General features: G+C 43.7%; 1 protein-coding gene across 1 annotated transcript in view; it reads right to left on the minus strand.

The window, feature by feature from the left end:
• Positions 1-4229: 4229 nt before the first annotated feature.
• Positions 4230-23538, minus strand: part of LOC121432523 (stathmin-2) — a 51516-nt gene continuing 32207 nt past the window's right edge. Inside the window, exons 3-5 of the mRNA XM_041630516.1 lie at positions 21356-21528; positions 12271-12462; positions 4230-5556 (exon numbers count right to left, since the gene is read on the minus strand). Of these exons, the coding sequence (XP_041486450.1) occupies positions 5497-5556; positions 12271-12462; positions 21356-21528 (425 nt within the window). The 3' untranslated portion in view covers positions 4230-5496. The remainder of the gene's footprint in view (positions 5557-12270; positions 12463-21355; positions 21529-23538) is intronic.

Consider the following 23538-nt stretch of genomic DNA (forward strand, 5'->3'; position numbering starts at 1 on the left):
ACAGCTGTGCACTTCTCCTGTTCAGTTTCACCCATTTCAACACTGACTTGCTTTTTAAATTTGTTCTCAGTGAAGAGAACTCTGAGTTACTCCTCTCATTGCTGTGGCAAACACCTGGACTAAGCAGTTAAGGAAGAAAGCATTTATTTTAGTTCATGGGTGGAGGGTCCAGTCCTGTAGGAGGAAAGGCTGGGCGGGTGGCATGAGAGACAGTCGTGTTGCAGCTGCAGGCAGGAGGCAGGCAGAATCCTGGTGCTCAGTTTGCTCTCTTTTGTCCCCATTTTCATTCAACCCAGGAAGCCAAGCCCATGGACAGTGTGGCCGGCATTTAAATCGGCACAAGCCCTCTGGAATCAACCTCAAAGCCACACCCATAAGCATGTTTCTTAGCTGATTGCAGGTGCAGTCAAACTGAAAATGGAGACTGGCTATGCCCTGGACTCGTGCACAGATGGAGGGAGGAAGGGGAGGGGCTGTGAGGTCTCCACATTGATCTTGATGCATGGCTAAATGACTTGCTGGTTTTCTACATGGGCGACAGACAGTGATAGAACCTGGGTAAAAAAAATCTGAGCTGAACATTTGGTACCAGCAGGGTGGCCGTCATTGGAGCAGCCCACTAAACATTCTTGGTTTTCTTCCTCTGATTGTGATGGGGGTGAACCTTCTTGTGGACTTGGTGTAGAATGGACCCGTACCACTTGCTTTGGTGTGGTGTGTGCTGCTTTGGGTGGAAGCTCGGGAACACCCAGTGCCTGACAAGTCATGCTTGCAATTTCCCTTCTCTATAGTGACCAGCAAAGCCTTTGATTCTAGAGTGAGAAACGGCACAGACATAAGGCCACAGAGACCCATGTTAGCTCTAACAGGAGGAGCAAATAAAATACTGCAGTTCTAATTCATTGTGATTATAAAATATATTTCAAGATCACAGCCTTACCTAGACTTTCACCATGTCTTGAGTTGTAGTGACCATAATTGTATGCAGAGCATGGCATAGGTGTGGAGGTCTGAAAAAACCACACCAAGTGTGTCAGAGTGCACAGTGTTGTGAAGGGGAATGGCATTGTGAGGAAAGAGGGACTCACGGACACTTTAATGTCGTCCCGTGCGTGAATGGGAGGGTAGTAAGGTGGCAAACAGACTAGATCAGTGTGCAGAGGTGGCCGCAGACTGGAGCAGAGGTGTGTCAGGAGGTGGTCAGGGGTGTCTAAGAGGACCCGATGGAGGAGGCAGTTCTATGGAGTAAAGAGGGACCCAGGATGAGGATGGTGTTAAGGGATAGCTGATGCGGCTTGGTGCTCACTTGGAGATGGTAATGGGCATGGTGAGGAATCCAAGCTGGCTCTGAGGTTTGCCAACGTTTGTTTAAGGCTCTGCATGTGCCTGTACAAATGGCCTGATAAAAGGCCAGGAGTGGTTTGCTGGATGTTAAAGCCAAGGACTTGACATCTCTCTCTTCTGGTGCTCTCCCTCAGCAGAAGAGTGGATGGTACAGTCATGCCTGTTGGCACATTTCAACTTTATTTCCTACTTTGACGTGTGGAGAAGGCTGGTGAAGAACCCATGGGCAGATACTTAAGTTTGAATCTGGAATGTTCCCCCAAGGTTCATGTGTTAAAATCTTGGTCTGGACACAAATGGGGCATAGTGGGATCTCTCTCTCTCTTTCTCTCTCTCTTTCTCCTCTTCTTCCCCCCCCCTCCTTCCTTCCTTCCCCCCAGGTGAGCAATTCTTCTCTGCCACACAGACTTCATTGGAGGTTGCTTTTCAATAGGCCCTAGCATAAAGGAATCAACCAATCACAGGATGAAACCTTCAAGACTGTGAGCTAAAACACAACTTCTTCCTTGATGGATTGTTCTAGGTATTGTAGTTCTTGTAGCTATTCTGACACAGCAGGCTCTTGAGGGGAGAACAGCATTTTTTGGTGTGTGGTCATTCCATGGGATTTTGGGTATAGAAGATGCGGGAGAGATGGCTGGTTCGTCAGACCAATGGGATCATGTGAATTTTCACAGACCACTTCAGAGGCATTTATGGAACCTAAACGGAACCCTCACCAGGGCAGGAGTGTGGTAAGAATATCTCTAAGTGGATTCAGGCTATGAACTACTCTTCTCTAAATGCCGTGGCTCCACAAAAACAGCTTCTAGTTCAGTTGTGAAGGGACTGGAGAAACCTCAGATATTGTTGGCATTCGTGAAACAATATGTGTGAGATGCCAAGCCATTGTCCTTTGACTTTGCCTGTTTCTTACCATAGCCCTGCCTGGCCACATCATTTGTTACCATGCAAGCAGCACTTCAATTCTTCCCTCTTGGATGCCTTCCACCCTCCGCTATCTTTTGGGTAGGATTGCTTGCATTTCCCTTCATCCCCTGACCATCATGGTCCTCATCGATGAAACTGTCCTCCATGGAGCAGTGGCTGGGACTCCTCCACACAGCAGGAGCCGTGTGTTTACAGTGAGGCTTGGAAGATGGCATAGCATCCCCTGGGGGTAGTGGGAAACAATGAACAGTTTGGCATCAAGGTGCAGAGCTCAGGGATAAGAAAGGGGGGGGGGTCAGCAATCCGGGTTTTGTTTCTTTGTTTCCCTTTACTGTCCAGTGCTGAAGATCAAACCGAGGGCCTCATGCATGCCAGGCAAGTGAACAGTCAGTCAGCTATGATCAAACCCCCACGACAACCTGCAGAACTACTGGTCTAGAGCAACTTCACAGACGGTCGGTCGGTCTACACCAGAGCAGTGAAATTTGGGGAGTGTTTGCTGTAAGGCAGGTCCTGGGCCCTGCTCCGGCCGCACGACAGTCACTTCTCTGTGGCCCGTTTTTTTCTTTCTTTCCTTTTCTTTTTTTCAACATTAGGCTAATTCTTGTTTAGAGAGGGACACACTGTAGTATGGGTGTGAGGAGTGTCCACTATTCTAATACTCAGAAAGCCTCATGGGAATAATCTGTTTCTCTTCAACCTGCCAAGTGGACTAGCAATATTGCTTACTGTTTTGGGGCCTAATTAATTAATCTTGGGATTTGTGGTCATTCATGGTCATACTCTTAGGGGCCAATGAAAAGCCTCAAAGTTCACGTTTTCCTACCAACTTATGCAAATCAGCATGAGAACAGAGCTTGCCCTGGACTAACCAGGAGCCCAGTGTTAACAAGCACGTACCCTGGGCTGAGCGATGCTCAAGTTCTTGGCACTGGCTGCTCTTTCACAGCCCCTGGCTTGGACTCACAGCCTCAATGTCGTGGCTCACACCATCTGTGCCTCCAGTCCTAGATTTACTACCCTCTTCTGCCCTTCTTGGGTACTACACACATGTGGGCACAGACATAGAGCAAGCACAGCATCCATCCACAAAAATAAAAATAAATAAAATCTAAAAAAAACAATTAAAAAAGTATGTGTATCTTTTTTTTTAAAGATATGTTTTCACTGTGTAGGCTTGCAATACTAGTACTTGGGAGGCAGAGACAGTGAGTTTGAAGCCAACCTGATCTATATAGAGAGCTCTAGTCAAACCACAGGCTACATCAGAGACCCTATCTAAAAAAATAAAGTGTATGTATCATTGATTACAGTGTTATACAGTGCTATTATCCCACAAATTCTAAAGGACATTCAAGAGAGACACCAGGTGGCCTCAACCTTAAGCTTAGCCAGTGCTCTTATGAGCCCAAGTTACTTATTCATAAATCTACATTGTTTCAATCATCTATGAATTTCTGCTCAACCTGGATGCTGTTTGTCTGGTCCTACAAAACCCATCTGGGTCTCTGGCAGGATCCTGCTGTGTCCATGTGTGCCGTGTGCTCATTGACAGGACACGGTTTGGCAGAGTGGCAAGGAAGTCACATTTTAACAGACGGTCTAGGCTGGGGGTGTCCTGTGGCAGCGTAAGAGAACCTGAGGTGGTGCCAGTAACCTCCCAATGCCTGGAACGAGGCTCGAATCCTCAGCATGACTAGTCCAGACCTTCAGCTTCTCCTTCACTCTGCCTGTTGCTAAGGGGAACAGGCTGAAGGTCTTCCCCACTGTGTCCGAGGGAGGGGAAAAGAAGTGGCCTGCTGTTTCACGAGGGAAGTCAACCAGCAGGCCATTGGCTTCCTCCAGACTAATTACAGCCTGTTTGCTTGTGAGATGGCCCCATCCAGCAGCCACCCTATCATGATCTGAACACCAGGTCGGGACATACGGGGCCCAGAGACCAGACCAAACTGTTATTAGTTCACAGAACTCCAAGTCTTTATTCATCACAGCTTGCTCACAATGACATACAGGAAAATAGCACTAATGGAGAGTAAATATGCAGGCAGCAACCTTCGGGAGTGGGGAGTTGGGGGAGAAACGACTTCAGAACTGCAATAGGTTCGTATGCTGGGTATCTGCTGATTCTTTTCGTTGGCACAAATGCCCTGCCTAGCCCCCTAGCTGCGTCAGCCTCACAGATGGAGTGGTGTGGTTTTGTTTATAGGCAGGATTGCCCTACACTGGGGAAAAAAGACCAGCTTGAGTGAAAGTCCACAGTGTGTGTGTGATTTTGTTTGTGTTTTTAATGCAACAACCAGCTCACAGTCTCCAAATGGAAAATACTCAGTAGCATCATGTGCTTGTACTACAGGCAAAAGCTTAATACGAATATCATCACCCATGGCATCCACAAGTAAGCCACCCGACACGTTAACTACTTCATTCCATCCAAATAACTGAAATAAGAGAAGTAAGCCCACTTCATGAAGAACGAACGACCTCAGGGCTCCTTGAACCCTTGGACTTCGCATTTGTGTTCAGCCTTTTGCTTCTACCCTGATTGAGCTCAGATCTGTCTTCCCATCTATCCCTTTCTAAGACCTGAACACGCATGTAGCACATAGTCCATGAGAAGCAGAAGTAAGCACTAGAACTGGTGTTTTCCTTAGCCTGGCTTTGTGGTTTCTAGGCAGGAAGCAGATGTGGAGGTTCTCATGGAGACATGATACCTGTCATTTAGGCGTGGCCTTGGTCAAGCTAGAGATTATGAAGTCATCTAGGTCACTAGGCAATGGTGGGTTTCTAGCACCATAGACTGTCTACTGACCTCATTTTTTCTGTTGGAGTGAGAAGGGAAGGGACTAGAGTTCCACATGGGGAGCTTCTGGAAGAACAGACCTAGCGAATTCATTGGAGTGGAAAGACACAACATCGAAAGCCTGTTACAGGACATGTAAGATTATGAAATAACTTGCATAATGCAATACTTGTATTTTTTAACAAAAATGTAAATATTTACAAAATAAGATCCAAGGTACTTTTTTTTAAACATCAAGCAAAACATTCTGCAAAGGGACCGCATTGATTTTATTTTATTTTTGATTCTGTTTTTTGTTTTGTTTTTAATAATGAGTTCTTTTTAAACCATGTCATACATTTCCCATACTGATATCTCATGATCCATTATAATATAGGCAGAGGGATTTACTATGGGAGGGGCGTGCCATACCCGCCATTGCTTCAGCCAGACAGTTCAACCTGGAGCTCCTTGTTCCTGCGCACCTCCGCAGCGTGCCTCTCCTGGAAGACATCCAAGCAGAAGAGGTCAGTCCATGAGGCCCAGAGAACTAGGAGGGCCACCCTAGCCTTTGCTGGACATATTTGGTCAGAAATCACGCAGTGTGGTATCTACCTAAACTGAAATTCCTAAAGGAATTTTCTTCATGTCACAAGGAGAATGTGAGCCCAAGAAACATCACAGTAGAGAAGATTACAAACATCTTTGTCACCCCATACTCTTCCCCTCAGGCGCCACCCTCCCTCGCTGGTGATCAAACCCTGGAACCAAGTACCTTGTAAGTGATAGGCAAGCCCTTTACTGAGGAGCTGTACCCTAATCCTGCACTTCTAACAACAACAACAACAACAACAACGTTCTTATCTTAAAAATTATGATTAAAATGTCAAATAATTAATAATAAGATCCTGAATATATTGACTTGTGTATGAATTCTGAGACCGGCAATAAAATATAACACTGTTGATTTCCTCATCTTCAGTCTTTAACTCCTCTTTTTGGACTATTTTGAGGGATTTGTAATTGCCCACAGGCCTTCTGGGAAACAGATCCAGAGAGAAGACTTTGGTATGTACCACTTTCTAAAACCTTGTTTGAAATGGCCCTTCTGAACTTGAGCCCAGCAGTGTTTCCAGAGACTCTGGCACACGCCGGCTGAGGCAGTCCAGCTGAATCAACTTTTCATGCCACTTCGAACGTCTAGGGTCCCGACCCTCATTCCCGCTGGTGAGGACTGTAAGCATAGGCTGTAAGGCCTGTCTCAGCAATCCTTCCCCATAAGGGTTTCCACAAGACCAATACGATTGCATCTGAACTCTTACATAAATGAAATTCTCCCCTTTTATGGGGCAGTCACATAGTTCTAAACAGGAGAATTTGTCTCCTTGGCTATGTTTGGCTATAAAGTCTTGACTGTGTCATTTTATAGCATGGTACATTGCATGGGTCGGTGGATATTTATTTGCATAAAAAAATCCTACTATTAGAGATACTGGTCTTAGGCTAGGAAGTGAGCTTTCTAAGGAGGGAAGTTATGGAGAAAAGGTGGATCTAGCATTCTTTAGCTTGAACTTCTGCATTGGATGATCGAAGGCATATGGTTTTACATAGAGGGGTTCAATGCCTGTTGAATTGAACTTTGAAATGCTAACTATTAATAATGGTATCATTTTCTAAAACTGCTTTTCTCCTCATATAGTTTCTTTGATTCATTCACAATCATCTTGATCAGCTATAAAGTAAATCTTATTATTAAATCCTATTCATGTCAAGTGTCTGTGCTTACAGGGTTCTTTATCCTGAAACACTGAGCATGTATTTATAACACTCAGCATGTATCTGCAATTCCCCATCTCCCTATTCCTGCTAAAGGGAAGGGTAGTAGTATTTTGACAATGGAAACATTACTTTTAAATGAAAATATGTATGAAAGATGGCTTTAAGAAAACTTCTGGTCCTTTGAAAAAATGTGATTTAGAGATTTCTTATTGGAAGTCAAGAAATGTGAGGTCAGTTGGACTGCCGGGCTCAGTTGGTAGAGCTTGAGACTCTTAATCTCAGGGTTGTGGGTTCGATGCCCACGTTGGGCACCATTCTGTAGTGGTGAGGTGAAGCAGGCCTGCTTTTTGTCCCGCCTGGCTCTCGCATGGCTAGCTTAGCCCTGGAATAATTACACGGAAACTGTATTCATTTAAACACTGCCTGGCCCATTAGTTCCAGCCTCTTCTTGGATAATTCTCACATCTTGATTAACATATTTCTAATAATCTGTGTAGCACCATGAAGTGGTCTCTTACTGGGAAGATTCTAACCTGCGTTCATCTCGGAGAGGAGAGCTATGGCTTCTGCCTCACTTCCCTTCTTCCCAGCATTCTGTTCTGTCTACTCCACCCACCTATGTTCTGACCTATCAGGCCAAGCAATTTCTTTATTAATTAACCAATGAAAGCAACACATAGAAAGAAGACCCACCTACATCAGATAGTCAGATTCAACATTAGTTATATATGAATGTGACCATCCCCCCCTCAAGTTTAGGCTGTAGGAGGGAAACGTGTCATATACTCTGTACTTTTTCAAAAGTTAAAAATTGGTGGAAGCAGGAAGTTGACTCTAGAGAAATGTAATTGGTTATAAAGAGTCTTTCATGCCATTGAAACCAAGAAGAGGAGCAAAGGCATATGCTGAGAAATCAAGCTGTGTTTGGAAATGCGGGAGATGGTACAGATGCAGCGACTCCTCTTTTGTATAGTTATTAGGAGGCAAAGCTGTAGCAGTGTCTGCTTTGCATGCAAATGGGGACTCACTAGTGAAAGTTGGGCTCTCATGAAAACTGGGCAGTGCTGCAACCTCTCCTGTGCTGGGAGACAAAAGAGCTTCCAGTAGGAAACAGCTTCACAAGCATAAACACTAGAGTTAGTGCTATTGGCTTCCTTTGGACTTTACTTCTTACACAAATTAGTAAAGTTATGAGTTTGCTGAAGAAAATCAAAGACTTAATTTGAGTTGAAGATAACTTTAAAAGAAAATTTAGATAATCCTTCTGAGTTTCTACAAAAGTATTTTCCAGGCATTTTAGCTGGCTTAGTATTTGGGAACTTTAAATAATGGAATGCAGACTCCTGATGTGTTGATGTGATTTTGAATGAAAATGTCGGAGAAGCTAGGGTAGTCCTGCACAGGCAGTGATGTCATCAACCTGTGGTCCTGATTAACAACCAGAACACTACAGCTGGGGGCTCCTAGGGTAGCTGTGAGGCTCTGTCTATCTATAAAGTTCTATAAAGTTGGGATGTGGTCTGTGGAGTTCACTCAGGACATGATCTATGGAGTTCACTCAGGACGTGGTCTGTGGAGTTCACTTTGGACGTGGTCTATGGAGTTCACTCAGGACATGGTTTGTGGAGTTCACTTGGGACATGGTCTGTGAAGTTCACTTGGGACATTGTCTGTGGAGTTCTCTTGGGATGTTGTCTGTGGAGTTTATTCGGAACATTGTCTATGGAGTTCACGCGGACGTGGTCTATGGAGTTCACTAAGGACGTGGTCTGTAGAGTTCACTCGGGACATGGTCTGTGGAATTCACTCGGGATGTGGTCTGAGGAGTTCACTCGGGATGTGGTCTGTGGAGTGCACTCAGGACGTGGTCTGTTGAGTTCACTAAGGACATGGTTTATGGAGTTCACTCGGGACATTGTCTGTGGAGTTCACTAAGGACTTTCTTCTTTAGTAATATCCACTTCATTACACATTTCACACTTACTTTGCTAGGTGCACTTAGAGTTACTAGCTAGGCTAGGCCCAAGCATATCTGAATTTACAAAACACGCATTTTTTGCAATTCCTCGTCTCCCTATTCCTGCTAAAGGGAAGTATAGTAGTATTTTGACACTGGAAACATTACTTTTAAATGTGGGTATGTATGAAAGATGGCTTTAAGAAAACTTCTGGTCCTCTGAAAAAATGTGATTTAGAGATTTCTTATTGGAAGTCAAGAAATGTGAGGTCTTCCCTCCTTTATCTTTTAATGCCTCTTTAATGTCTGTAGGTATCAAAACTTAAACTAGATGACCTCAGATAATAATTTTATAAAATTCCATTATCAAAGTCTATTTAAATGTAAGATTATGTCAGCATAATCAGGTCCCTTTCTTTTTTATTAATGGTTATGAGGTTATGCATAAAAGATAAATTAGGAATAAGTTGAGAGAGCTCATAAAAGTCCTGTTGTCATAAATCAAGATTCTGGTGGTCACGGGACCAAGGGTAGTCCCTAAAATACAGCTACAAATGCACCTAGTTGTTGCTGGTTGGATAATGAAACATAAAATTGCTACCTATGCTGAGATCCTTCTTTATTCTACACTTCTAGTTGGTGAGGGCAAACCTGGTTGTGTGAGCCCTGCTGGAAACGCCTGTGAGTTCTGTTTTGCTATTATAAGGCAGATGGGCAGGTGGGATGAGTGGAAGGTTCTGCAGGTTGCTCGGGAGTGCATTCGAGCCGGGAAGCACCCATTAGACTGGGAAGAAAGCATCTCTTTAATTCTTCCCATTTGGCAAGAGTGGGTGTTTTCCCTAGTATGGGAGCCTGGTATGGAGTGATTTCTACTGATAACAGATAACTGGCAATCCTGTCTCTCTCTTTTATCCACCCCCACCCCCCAGCTTACAAGGTCCCACTTATTCTGTAGCCAAGTCTGGTCCTCCTCTTCAGCCTCCCAGGTGCTGGGACTATAAGTGAGGTCTGCCTTGCCTGACTGGAGAGGACCCTTTTCTGTTACTTCCCCTTCCAGGTTTCTAAGCACACAGTAGAGGCCCTGTAGATGCTCACTGAGTGATTAACTCATTAATATGCAATTTCTGAAGTAACTGCCTTTCCAGATGTCAAGTTTCAGAAAAGCTTGTTACACTCTCAGCATTACACAACTATGGCCTTTTTGACTTCACTTAACCAGAAGGCTGTGTGTAGCTCATAGCAAGTTTGCTTTGTCCTATTTTAGGAAAGAAGTAGTTTTAGTGCTCACAGACACAGAGACACAACAGAAGATGACTCTTACTACACAAGACCTCCAGTTCATTTGAAACACAGCACATAGAAAGAAATCTGGTGCTTCCTAGGTGTTCCCATTTCACTGAGGAGATAAAGGATGTTTGCTGTGAGCGGCTAAAGAGTCTATGTGATTGGAAAAGTATCCATTTACTTATGGAATGCCAAAAAAAAAAAAAAAACAAAAAAAGAAAACAAACCAACCCCTGGCTCTAGCAATGACCATTACTGCCCCATGTGGTGTGGACTAGAATAGACTCCTGTCAGCTGAAATTTAAATCAGAATAGGTTATAGAGTAGTTCTCAAACCTGGGTATATGCTGGAAATGCTGTAGAGTTTTCAGAAACAAATATGAATGGCTGGTGTGGTGGTTTGTATACTTTGTCCTCGGTCGATGGCGCTGTTTGGAGTGATAAGAGGGTGTGGCCTTGGAGTTTTCAAAAGCCCACATCATTCCCTGTGTCTTACTGTCTCTGCCTCATGCTCATGGGTCCGGATGTAGGCTCTCAAGATACTGCTTCAGTGCCAAACCTGCCTTCTTACTGTCATTCCCAGCATGATGGCCGTGGCCTGTAACCCTTTGAAATACAGGTCCAAAATTTAAATACTTTCTTTTATAAGTTATCTTGGTCCTGGCATTTTATCATGATGGAGAAAAATGACTAAGACCACTAGGTATTTCCTGGGATGATGCTAGAGCTTGATTCCATGAACTAAAAACCCTTCACAGGTGGAATATTTTCAGGGCAATTTCAGGCAGAAATGGATGCACGCATGTATGTATGTATGTAAGATACTTGATCCAGACATGAGAAAAAGGGGCAGAGGATAGGTAAAGATAAAACCACACAGAGTCAGTTGGTAGTGGCACACACCTTCAATCTCAGTGATTGAGAGAAAGAAGCAGGTGAATCTCTGTGAGTTTGAGGCCAGCATGGTCTACAGAATGAGTTCCAGGAAAGCCAGGGTGTCCTGGATTTTAGTGCTTTGGTGCCATCACATGTGATCTGTGGTGAGCCAGACTCTGACTCTTAAGTCAGACACTGGGAGATAGGGTGTCTCTGAAGCTCACAGACACAACTGCTTATACATTTAAAACAGTTGCCCTGAAGTTGGCTCTCCTGGCTTCTGCCCAAATCCCTAGGACTTGTTTGCATATCGCCCAGAGCCCCAGGGTCTTATTTCTCTGCTGGAGCCTACGCCCCTTCTTAGCAGCCTTCTCAAAAATTCACAAAGAGTGCTTCTATCTAAAAAAAAAAAAAAAACCCAAGAAATAATGTTTTTTTGACTTTAGACAGGTACAGTGATACATGTTTGCAATTTGAGTTCAGAATCTGAGGTAGGAGGATTATGAGTTTGAATATGAACTCTCCGTGTTTGGAGGAAAATGACAGTGTCTCTCTGCATCTGCAGGGCCTGACAGAGCGTAGATGTGGGAGCAGGCTGGAGGGTGAGAAGTGTAGAAGCATCTTCGCATCTTTTCCAGAGTCCCTATTTTTCAAGCTTAATGCAGTTTCTGGAAACAGACAAAGCAAAACTATTCATAGCTACTATGTATATTTTTCAAAGGCAAGCTTGTGTGTGTGTGTGTGTGCGCACACGTGTGTGTTTGCACATGGATGGTGGGATATGGAGAAAGGCCTGAGGACAACCAAATGTGTATGAAATGGTCCCTCTGCTATGCTCCCATGTTCCAGATTTTCTTGTAGATTTTCTTACATGGAGAGGCTGGAATTACGACAAATATTTTATGTTAAATATATTATTTAAAAATATTATATGTTAATTTTTATTAACATTAAGTATTATAGAATTAATGTAATAAGTTAAATATTAAATATGTGTAACTTGGTAATTTTCATTGCATTGATTTGTACAGAAGTCATACACATATGAGACCAGCCTTCCTGGGCTCCCTGTCCAGTGGAACATTTGGCAAGGGCTTCAGGGCTGATGTAGAGTTTTTTTTCTCCACCATAGGGTCAGGTCACAGATTCAAAATACATGATGAGAGCAGCCTGAGGTTGACTGTCCCACCTCATTTTGCAGCACCCAGCATCCCCCAGCTGTGCTGCACAGGGCTTGTCCCCCAGCTGTTCTGTACAGTCTTTTTCCCCAGCTGGGCTGCACAGGGCTTGTTCCCCCTGCTCAGCATTCTAGTACCCTTACCTTTTCCTGCAGACGTTCAATGATAGCAGCTAGATTAGCCTCACGATTTTCCTTAATTTGTTCCATTTTCAGAATCAGCTTCTCCTCCGCCATCTTGCTGAAGTTGTTATTCTCCTCCAAAGCCTTCTGGAGGACTTCTCGCTCGTGTTCCCTCTTCTCTGCCAATTGTTTCAGCACCTGAGCCTCCTGAGACTGGGGAGAAAACACATCATTTTTAGTTATCGGGAAGCCGACTTAGCTGAGTGCTAGCTGGTGCTGCAGGCATGAGCACTGCTATTCACCTACTCTTGTCTGTAGACTTTGGCACTTTCTATAGAATGTGTTGACGGGGTGAGTGGCTCCCTGAATTTTCAACTGTCAAGGTTTTAGACAGAGTGTCTTAGAAATAGCATTAACTCCCATTGAAGAATTTCTTTTCTCTCTCTCTCTCTCTCTCTCTCTCTTTCTTTTATTTTTTTTTTTAACAAAAATAAGATGCTGCTAAGCATATCTGCAACAGGAAGTGCTACAATGAACCACTGGACCACTACATTCACTGAGAATCTGAAGGAAATGGGAAAGGCCTGGGGCCTGGACTTCCCTTTTCTTCTGTCCACTGTTTTCTAACCAACCATAGGGTGGGCCCTGTAGGAGCTTTTCTTGTCAATCAAATCCACTTCCTCTTTTTATTACATGACTGTCCTTCCCCTTTCCCAGCAGCTATTAAATTCTTCCTGGCACTGGAGATATGACTTAGTGGTAAAGGGCACTTGCTGCTTTTGAGGAAGACCAGGGTTTAGTACCTAGAGCCCACATAACAGCAAACAACTGTCCTCAACTCCAGTTATAGGGAGTCCAATGCTCTCTTCTGGCTCTCTGGACACAAAACATGAACACGGTGTGCAGACATACATGCAGACAAAGCATACCTACACATAAAATACTCTGTAGAGACTTGAAAACATTTGTGCAAATCTCGTGTTTAGTGTCCTTTTGGCCCAAACCAGAAGAAAGCCCTGATTCTGCTGTCATTCTTCAAGTGGACATCCAGAGGAATTCTGGGGACTCTGTGGTCCTTCAGCAGTGAGAGCAGAGCCAATGGGGTTGGCTATGTCTTGTGCATGCTGTCTCTCTCCTTAGCATCAGCAGGATGTATGGTTCTCTGCAACTGCAGTCACTGGGGGCTTGGCAATGACAGAGCACCCAGTATCTTCCTGCTGAGATCTATTTCCAAGGTTCTTTGGTGAGGTCAGGAAACCTAGCCTTTTTTTCTTAACTATTTCAGTGATTCTGTTGTTGGTGGCCACAGTCTGCTCTTTGGAGACACATTGGCTATCTTCCTACTCAGCCTCTAAGTGCCAGGTTTAAAGGGACGAGCTACCACACCTTAAAGTATTAAACTGAGTGTGTGTGTGCGTGTGCACGCGTGTGTGCGTGCGTGCCATCATATGTGTGCATGTGTGTGCAATCATGTGAGTGTGCAATCGTGTGTGTGTGTGCATGCCGTTATATGTATGTGTGCATTCCCCTATGCAGGCTTATATGGAGGTCAGAGGTTGGTATTGGGATGCAATCCTCAATTATTTCTGTTTCATCTACTCACTTGCTTTTGAGATCTGGTTTCTTGCTGAACCCAGAGCCTGACATTTTGTAGACTAGCTGGGCTGTGAACCCCAGGACCACCCACCTGTCTCTGACCCTAGAGTACTGGGCCTACAGACGGGTGCCTGTGCTTACAAGGATGCTGGGCATCTGAACTCAAGTTCCCAGACTTGTGCAGTAAGCATTTTACCCATGGAGCCATCTCCCCGGCCCTGGCACTTGATGTTTAAAGAAACCCTTCACTATGCCATAGCTTAGGGCTCTTGAGCTCTCCGTACTTCGGCTAGTGCTGGAAGTTAGACTTAGGACTCCATTATTGGAGTGTGTAAGCAGCTCTTTCTGCCTGCAACATCCCTCCCTGACTTTGTTCCTCAGAGAAATCAACGCTTCCCTGAGTATGGCTCAGTCTGGCAGTTGTACTGCCAAGGAAGAAAATCAGTTTTGATGCCACTATCTGTAAAGTGTGAAGATAAGCAGTAATTTGAGAACATTACACAAAGGCATGGCATACGATGCGCGAGAAGCTGAAGAACGGCAACACATGATCTGAAGCAGTGGAAGCTTGTCTCTACCTGTGTGTGGGAGTGAGGGTCTCGCTGCATGTTCAAACAGTTCTTCCTACTGTGCTGTGCTCGGGCAGATGAGCAGCAAGGCAGGTGGACTGTGTGTGCTCAGAGAGAGGTGAAAATAGGGACCCTGGCAAATGTTGGTGCATGTGAAGTTTTCAAAGATAAGTAATGGCCTTGGAGGATCATGGCCTTTCACAGAAGCTCTCTGAGAATTAAGACGGAGAACTGGGTGAGGTAGAGGGCAGCTGGTACAAGGCAGAAGTAAGCTGAGGCAAATACAGAGTGAGTCATTCAAATGTGCCATCCGGGGAAATGGGATTTGAGAAACTGAGGCAGATGGCTGGTGAGCACCTCTTCTGCACATCCTCACTCAGAACTTAGGATCACTGGATGATGATCCGAGAGGTACACGGAGGCACAGTAATGAGACAGGGAGAAGAGTTATTGTCCATTTAGAAACGCTTGAACATTGTGCAGAGAGGTTAATTAGCATCTCTCATGCTACCGAGTCTAAGAGCTTAATTGCTGCACAAATGAATTGGATGATAAATCTGAGTTAACTGGTCCATAAAACTCATCTACCTGCACAGAAGAGATTTAAGACACTGTAGATGCCTCCGGTTTCCCATTTACTTCTGAAGTACATATACTCCTGCCACTCCATCTTCTTGTCCCCTTTAATCATGTGTGGGATATATTACTTGACACACAGATCCATTTATCAAACACCAAAGCCCTTAGTTCCAAAGGATCTTTCCACTAGGAGGCTGGATGCTGTCCTGTAACTACTGGGCTTTCTGCTAATCCTGAAAGGACATTGTCAACATGGCTACGGGAAAAAAAGTGTGTGCTCAAATATGACAATTAAGTGTAGTTGTGCCAAGCAAAGACCACAGTGTTCACTTCCCGCGGAAAAGCAGGAACACATGAGGGACTTAACATGATGAAAACCTGGAGTTTCATCATGAGCTCTTCTCATTCTGAAGCCTGGGATGGGGTTGCTGGGGTCCCCTCACAAGAAGAGAGTCTGCATGCTCTTCTTGTTTGCCCAGAAGACCACAATAAGAAGATTTTATGACCATGAAGCCAGCTGGCTTCCTGAATATCAAACTGTGACTATATAAAAACTACTTCAATTCCCCTATATTCCATCTCAATAGCCAGTTACCAACTTAAGATGCCAGCTGCAGATTACAATTCCCAAAAGAATACACACTTTCCAAGTTTGTCCAATTTGACTGGCTAGGAGCAACTTTAAGGTGATGTGTTACAGTATTGCAGAGCTAGGAGCTAAATACAAGTTGTCTCAGTCTATTTTGGCCCTTGAACGTAGTTATCCGCCTTTATGTGTGGCCTGTTGTTCTTGAAAGCATCAATTGGAGCCCTTTGCAACACATTAGCCTAAGCAGACCACCAAGTTTCAACACCTCAGACAGGAGTGAGACCTGGAGCAGAGGTCTCTCCGATTTGCTGTGGCCCGTCTAACGTATCATACCCCAGTGTATTTAAAAAGTGTCTTGATTTATGATTCCTTCTGCTTTGCTACTATAAATCTTAAAGAAACTGCTACCATGTTGTGATTTGGTATTTGGGGAAACGGGAAACTGAGTTCCTGGGCTAGAGTCGCTGACTCAGGAATAAACTCTCTGTTACCCCCATTTAAAGTGTATTTTTGAGTGGCTGCAACACGTCACTGGAGGACAAGGTCAGGTGTCTTAGAGTCAGGGCAGGAATTAGAGGCCCCTTTCCATAACGAGGGCCAGCAGTGTGGGAAGTTGGCAGCCATGTGTGCAAACTTCACCTGGTTCAGACCTCGCAGAAGCCGTCTTGGGGCAAATCCATAATGTGGTAAGGGAACAAGAGGAGCCCATTCTAAAACTTTGGCGTTACAAATGAAGAAGTTGGGGCCACCTGATTTGTCTACTAATGGTTCCCTTTCGCACCGCTTTGTTTAGAGCAAGGAGTTCACTTCTCTTTCCGAGGTTCATAGGTCGTTAGAATTCACTGTGCAGTGATATTGATACATGAATTAGCTCTTACTGAACAGGTTTGAGTGGGGAGCTTTTTAATTTAATCTGTTTATCAAAGTTACAAGTATCATTAAATTTTCATCATTTTTCATGATATTAACATTTTCCATGCCAGTTTTAGTTGGCCCGACCTGTTTAATATATATCTATTTTATCACCTTGATTATTCTATGTATTATGATCAAGACCACTTTATATTTAAAATATTTATGAAATGTATGATATGGCAGTATTAATCAGGACCACTTTCCTTTGTAAAATCATTTGCTGGACCATAATTTTTGCAAAGTCAGAACTTGTTGCATTTTATCAAGAATAAGACGACAGCTCATGGACCTTCTACAAGTCTTTTCAATAGAGGACAATGCCAGATGGTATCACCAGGGAATAGGGATCTCAGCTGAGGGGCTGCCTCCATCAGACTGGCTGTGGCAAGTCTGTGGAGCATTTTCTTGATGGATGATGGATGTAGGGAGGGCCAGCTCACAGGGGTGACTCACCCCTGGGCAGGTGAGCCTGGGTTCTAAGAGAAAGCAAACTAAGCAAACCTATAGGTCTGAGGTTTCCTCTGTGGTCTCCGCTCCAGGCTCTGCGTGAGTTCCTGGCCTGACTTTTCTCAGTGATGGACTGTGACCTGGAAGTGTAGGTGAAATGGCCGCTTCCTGCCCAGGCAGCTCTTGGTCATGGTACTTATCACAGCCGCAAGAAAAATACAAACCAAACTCGGAAAATGGGCAAAAGGAGATAGAATTGAAATGACTTGCTCAGGGGCAGTAGCTGTTGTGTGGAGGCTCAACTGCAGACATTCTGATAACCATGTGTTCTTGGGATGATTTGAAAGGCACCTTTAAACTGTAGTCTGCTGAAGATAATCAGACACAGTCCCCATACTGGGACATATGGGAAAGAGAAATCACTAACAGAGACACTGGAACAGCAGAGCATGTTGGATCATCTAGGTGGGATGTGTGGAAGCCTGCTGCCTTTTGCTAAGGGACTGTTGAACGAATGGGCACAGGGCCTGAATGGCCAACATGTCACCATCCATTCCCTAATGTGGTTAGCTGAAATATGAAGACTTGAATTTCAAAAAATGAACACTGATTGACAGAGGTACTTCAATAAGGAAGAAAAAGCAAAATTACTTAGAATAAGCCTTTCTCTCAGCTAAACCATGGAACATTAGTTCTGGCTGGAGGAGCCTGTGCAGTTCTATCCGAGCAAGTGACCATATGGTCAGAGCTATGACTGTGGCCAAGTGGCCTAGGGACTCTGGGAAACTGCCAGAGTATATCTGATCCCCTGTGGAGACACTTGGGCAGCAGCCTTCCAGCCCTGACTTCAGAGAGCCCTGTCTGTACAACTCAGGTGGGCCCCTGGCCCACAGAGGGCTCTTGGATTCCCAGGGAATAGCCTTAAACATCCTAGTAAGTGGTTTCGTGTTTAGAACATCCGAATAAGAACCGCATCTCACACCCCAGCCCTTGTCTACCTCTGTGCTTGGAGTTAGGATTGTGTCAATTTGTTGAGAAAATGCTTGCTGTCTTAAGATAACTGAGGCTGTTGACTGGTAGTAGCAGCTGACCGTTTATAACAACAGCAAAGCGCTGCGGATATGCATGTAAATGGCATGTATACTTTGGGGGAGAATATTTAAAAATTTGTAATGTATGGGAAGGGAAATAGGCCCAGTGTAAAGTGACAACGGCTGAATTCTGTTTCTCAGTTTTTAGCAGCTTTTTAATATTTATTCAAGCTTTAATTATTTATTGTTTTTTTTTCAAGGCAGGATTTCCCTGTGTAGCCCTGGCTGTCCTGGAATTCACAATGTAGACCAGGCTGGACTTGAACCCAGAGATCCACCTGTCTTGACCTTCCAAATGTTGGTATTAAAGGAATGTGCTATTACTGCCCGGCTATTTTGAACACCTAGAAGGATTTGTTTTTATGTAAAAATGCAGGCCTGTTTATGACTTATACATTGGGTCTGATCTAGAGCTCCCTCCCAACTCCCCCATCCACTGTCTGAGCCACTGCCTTCAAAACACAAAACATCTTCTCTGTGCTTGCCTCTGTGTGCCCTTAGTCATGAAGTGGATTGTATTTGCTTGTTTTCTAGTCTATAACAATTTCCCATTTTCTCTATTTATCTAACACCATTTTTTTCTAGTTAATTCCTTTAAAAATAGGTCTTTCTTTAAAGCTGGGCTGTGTTTCCTATTCTGCATGGGCATGGTTTTATTGTCTTCCTCTGCCTTCCTTTCACTTCAACTCAAAAGTCCTCAGAGCACTGCCCTCTGACGTCAGCACCCGTCCTTTCCCTGAGCTCAGCACTCCAGCCTCACTGGCCTTCGTGCTGTCTCTCAAACTCACCAGAACCCTGGACCCTGGGGCTTGCTGCTCTTCCCACATCAGACAGTCTACGCTCATCTTTTCTTCTCTTGCTCATGTTTGATGTGTTGTATGCTATGGTGTGCTTATGACTGACTATTGGTTCTCTTGGTCCCTTAGTGACAGGAGGCTTAGTGAGGGTGTCTTTAGTTCCTAGAGTCAGGGTCAGAATAAATAGCAGGTCCCACAGCTGTCTGTCAATTATGTGATTTTACCTTCAGGAGGTATCATTTGGAAACTTACTACCTATAATTTTGCTTTGTGTTAGGAGTATGGAATACTATAGGTGTTGCAGACAACAACTGGGGATACCTGCCGTTTTCTATCTCTAAGCTCCACCCCCACATTTTTCTGGTGAGGTCTTAATTTTCTTTCGCCTTACCCCAGACTTTGCCTTACCATCTCTTTAGGGCAGAGGTGGGTGAATGGCCCAAGTTTGAGCATCATATTCCTGTATCCGTGACTGCAAAGCGGTTGCAAGGAGGAGAAGCTCTGTTTCTGCCTGAGTTGCTGTGTTGTCGGCAAGTGATTGAAAATAGAGGGCAGCTGAACTTCGCTGGCAGTGAAGCCAGTTAGAAGAGAAGAAGTACTGGCTTGGAAGCCAGAGCATTGGATGATACACAGCGTTATCTCAATTCAGCCATCCTTATTCTGCAGCTACTCTGAACTTCCCAGTCTCGTACTTACTTTCTCCTTTAGCTAGCTAGCACAGCTGGATTGAAGTTACTTGTGTGTCCTCCCCTGCATAGCGAGTGAGCTGTATGCATTTGTTGGGGACTCTCTGAAGAGACTTAGCAGTTTTTCACACGAGTACTAATTAAGTCAGTACAATCCAACAGAAAAACAAAATCAATGAATGAATGTTTAAGTTGGTACTTTCTCTTAATTAGCTGTACTATCACTTAATTAAAAGTCTACTACGAGAACATAATCCACATGGTGATTTCTTCATTGAAAAATTTCCAAATTGCACAAGAAATATAATGGAGTATACCATATTTTAAAATATTTTAAAAAGGTTCCAAAACATTCTTTTTCTGAATATCAAAATTCTGGCAGATTCCATTTGTCAATGTCCATTAGCTACACGGTCCATTTCTAATTTGATTTAATTGTTCAAATAACTGTTAATAGTTTACTGCTATCAGGATGTAGAACTTTTACCAGAGTCATTAATTAGTTGCTTCAGGGAGTTTTATAAATTAACACCCAGTTAATTTTTATTAGCTCTGTGTTCTTTCTCCTTTATCCATTTTTTGAGAATTAAGTACAGTAGCTGGAAATGTCATGAGTGTACAAACTGAACTTTGCTTTCTGAATATTAAGTTTGGACCAGTCACCGATGTTGTATTCTGAGCTCTGTGTCAACTTTGGACGCGCGCGTGTGTGTGTGTTTCATGTATATGTCTTGCTGTGCTGTGCTGTGCCCATTATATAGAAGATGCCTCTGCTGAGTGAGAACTTAAATTAGCCCAAGTGCAACAGACCCTGCAGGACTTTAGACAAGACATTTGGGTACTTCTGAGAGTAAAGCAGAAGAGGGTAGCCAAACAGTTAAATCTTGTACATTTACTTGGGCTAGTAGCTCAGTTTCTCCATTATAATATAGATTTATAATAATATTAATAGATTATAGTGTTTAATATATTGACAGATTTTTTTATAGATAGCACAAAAGTATTAAAATGAGAAGGTTTACTGCTATAATAACTGTGTGTGCAGGATGCTCTTAGTGACCCCAGGAGACTAAAATACGTCATGATAAAGCAAGGAGGAAGCCCAGTGCAAGTGTGAGCTTGGTGGAAGAAGACTTGACGGGAAGGAATGCCTCCTGTTGGGCAGATTCATCCAGATAGGACTTCTTCAATCCATAGATTCGATAGGATACCTTAAGATGTGATGGGAAGGAATGCCTCCTGTTGGGCAGATTCATCCAGACAGGACTTCTTCAATCCATAGATTCACTAGGATACCTTAATGCCCTCAGACTGTTCCGAACACTTATTTTTAACTCTACATGTGTGTGCTGGGGGTGGTATGTGCATGTGAGTGTAGATGCCTGTAGAAGCCAGAGGCAGTAGATCCTCCTGGAGTCCTCTAAAGCGGGTGCTTGGAATGAGACTTGGGTCCTCTATAAGAGCAGTAAGCGCTTTTAACTACTGACCCATCTCTCCAGCCTCAAATCTTAAAGCTCACAGATTTCTTAGTATCTTACTATAGAAAATTAAAGGTGTTGGGATGGTGTAGGCATTTGGGGATCATTGTCTCTTGGAATCTCTGCTTGACATCTCTCTCTTCCTCCATGTGTGTGTGTATGTGTGTGTGTGTATCTTTGTTAAAGAGAGAATGGGAGTGGAGGGGAAGAAGGAAGAAAGTAGAGAGTTTAGAAAACTCTGAATTCATGGCCAGCCTGGTCTACAGAGCAAGTTCCAGGACAGCCAAGGCTATACAGAGAAATCTCGTCTCCCAAATGAAACCAAACAAAGAAAAACAAAAACTCATGGAGAAAGTTACCTTTCTTCTTTCCTCCGCAGCCTCTAGCTTTTTCTGGATCTCCTCCAGAGACAGGTCTTTCTTCTTTGGAGAAGCTAAAGTTCGTGGAGCTTCTGAGATGGGAGATGGTGGCTTCAAAATCAACTCAAAAGCCTGGCCAGAGGCTCGCTTGTTGATCTGTTTCACCTCCATGTCTACGGAAGGAACATCGAGAATGTCAAGCAGGTGTCTGAATCAAGCAGCTACTTTAATGAGCCCAGCAGTTCAAGAGGCATCTCATTCTAGGAAGTGGAAACGAAGTGCTTCCAAAATGCACGAACTCCCACAGCTTGACTGTGCACACACTTTTACAGTGTAAATGTTTTTGTTGACAAATGTAGTAAATTCTGTCATTTGCAACCACATGGGTAAACCTGGAGTGCACTGTAGAAGAGAAAGCTAGGTGGGCCCAGCAAGGCAAAGATACTGTCCTCATGCATATAGAGTGTGGTGTGCCAGCCAAGGCTGATGGATACTGGGGAGATGTTGGTTAAACAGTATAAAATTTTCGCTAGAAAATTAAATATGTTCATGAGAGTCCTGGTTTGCTTTCTGTCACTGTGACAAAACACCAAGACCACAGACAACTTTGGAGAAAAAGATATATTTGGCTTACAGTTCCACCTCACAGCCCTTCATTGTGGGAAGCCAGGGCAGGAACCTGGAAGCTGAAACCGCAGCTGAGACCATGCAGGGACACTGCTTACTGGTTTCATTTCCATGGATGTTCCAGCTTACTTTTTCATACAATGCAAGACTAGGGTGGCACCAACCACAGTTGACTGGACCCTCCTGCATCAGTCAAGAAAATGCCCCGTAGTCATGCACACACGCCGGTGGGATGGAGTCAGTCTCCAATTGTGCTTCCCCCTTCCCAGCTGACTCTAGGTTGCATTAAGCCGACACACCATGTGATCTGCAGTGATAACTGTAACATTATACTCTGTTGTTTTACACTCGAAAGTTATTAGCACGTGTTCATTGTGCAGAGTGGTGGGTGTGATTGTGATCTTTTACAACTTTCTTCTCATGTGCTTTGTTCGTATGTGTACCCCATTATCGCCTCTTGTCTTTCTCTGCCTCCCTCTGATTGGTCTCCTTCTCCCCAAATACCCCTTCCCCTACTTTCACAGTGTGTGTGTGTGTGTGTGTGTGTGTGTGTATGGTGTGCGTATATATGTGTACATGAAGACCTATGAAAGAAAATGAGATATGTGCCTTTCTGAATCTGATTTATTTTGTTAATAAAATGATCTCCAGTTTCATCTATTCTTGCAAATAATAATTTTGTTATTTTTAATGATGGATTAAGGCTCCATTTTGTTAGTGGTCTAAGCATTTTTAATTTGTTTTCTTTGATTGGGTTCTTGCCAGAAACACATGATAACACATGAGGTAAGCATATGTTAACTAACTTGGTGTCATCATTATGTAATGTGTATTGTGTTTAAAATGTACACTGTAGGGCTGGAGAGGTGGCTCAGTGGTTAAGAGATCTGGTTGCTTTTCCAGAGGTCTTAAGTTCCATTCCTACCAACCACATGGTCACTCACAACCACCTATAATGGGATCTGAGGCCCTCCTCTGTTGTGCAGACCTACAGGAAGACAGAGCACTCACGTTCATAAATAAACAAATCTTTTTAAAGAATGCACTGTAACACATAAGTTTTTAATTGTTAATTAAACTAAAGAAGAGAAAATTGCTAGCCATGCTTATCATTGCCATATGTACTAACAAGTGAATTACTGGACTTTCACGCTTTAATCATGTATAATATGATTGATAGGCTTATTATCATACATTCATATATTAATCACGTGTTATCATTTACATTCTGAAATAATTTGTAGCATAAAACAGTATAATAGGTAGTGTCTTTGAGGACATTTGTAACTTCATAGCTCACAATGTAGGAAAACCTACCGATTTCTCTAAAGCTTCACTGGTCTTCAGCTTGATCTCACGTTTCAACACTCTCGTCCACTAATCTTTGTTTGCATCCAGAAACTTCTTGGCATTAAGCCACTGCTTTGTGTCTCTAGTATTTCATGTGTAGGTGTGTCTTGTTCCCCTCCAGAGTGGTTCTAAGACCCCCAGGGGATTCCCAAGCACTCAATGGCCCAGTCTCTTACTGTAACATGACAGAACACTCTCCTTTGAGG

Source organism: Microtus oregoni, unplaced genomic scaffold, assembly GCF_018167655.1.
Source record: "Microtus oregoni isolate MIOR12 unplaced genomic scaffold, Mior012 000034F_ref0000314, whole genome shotgun sequence".
NCBI classification, from domain to species: domain Eukaryota; kingdom Metazoa; phylum Chordata; class Mammalia; order Rodentia; family Cricetidae; genus Microtus; species Microtus oregoni.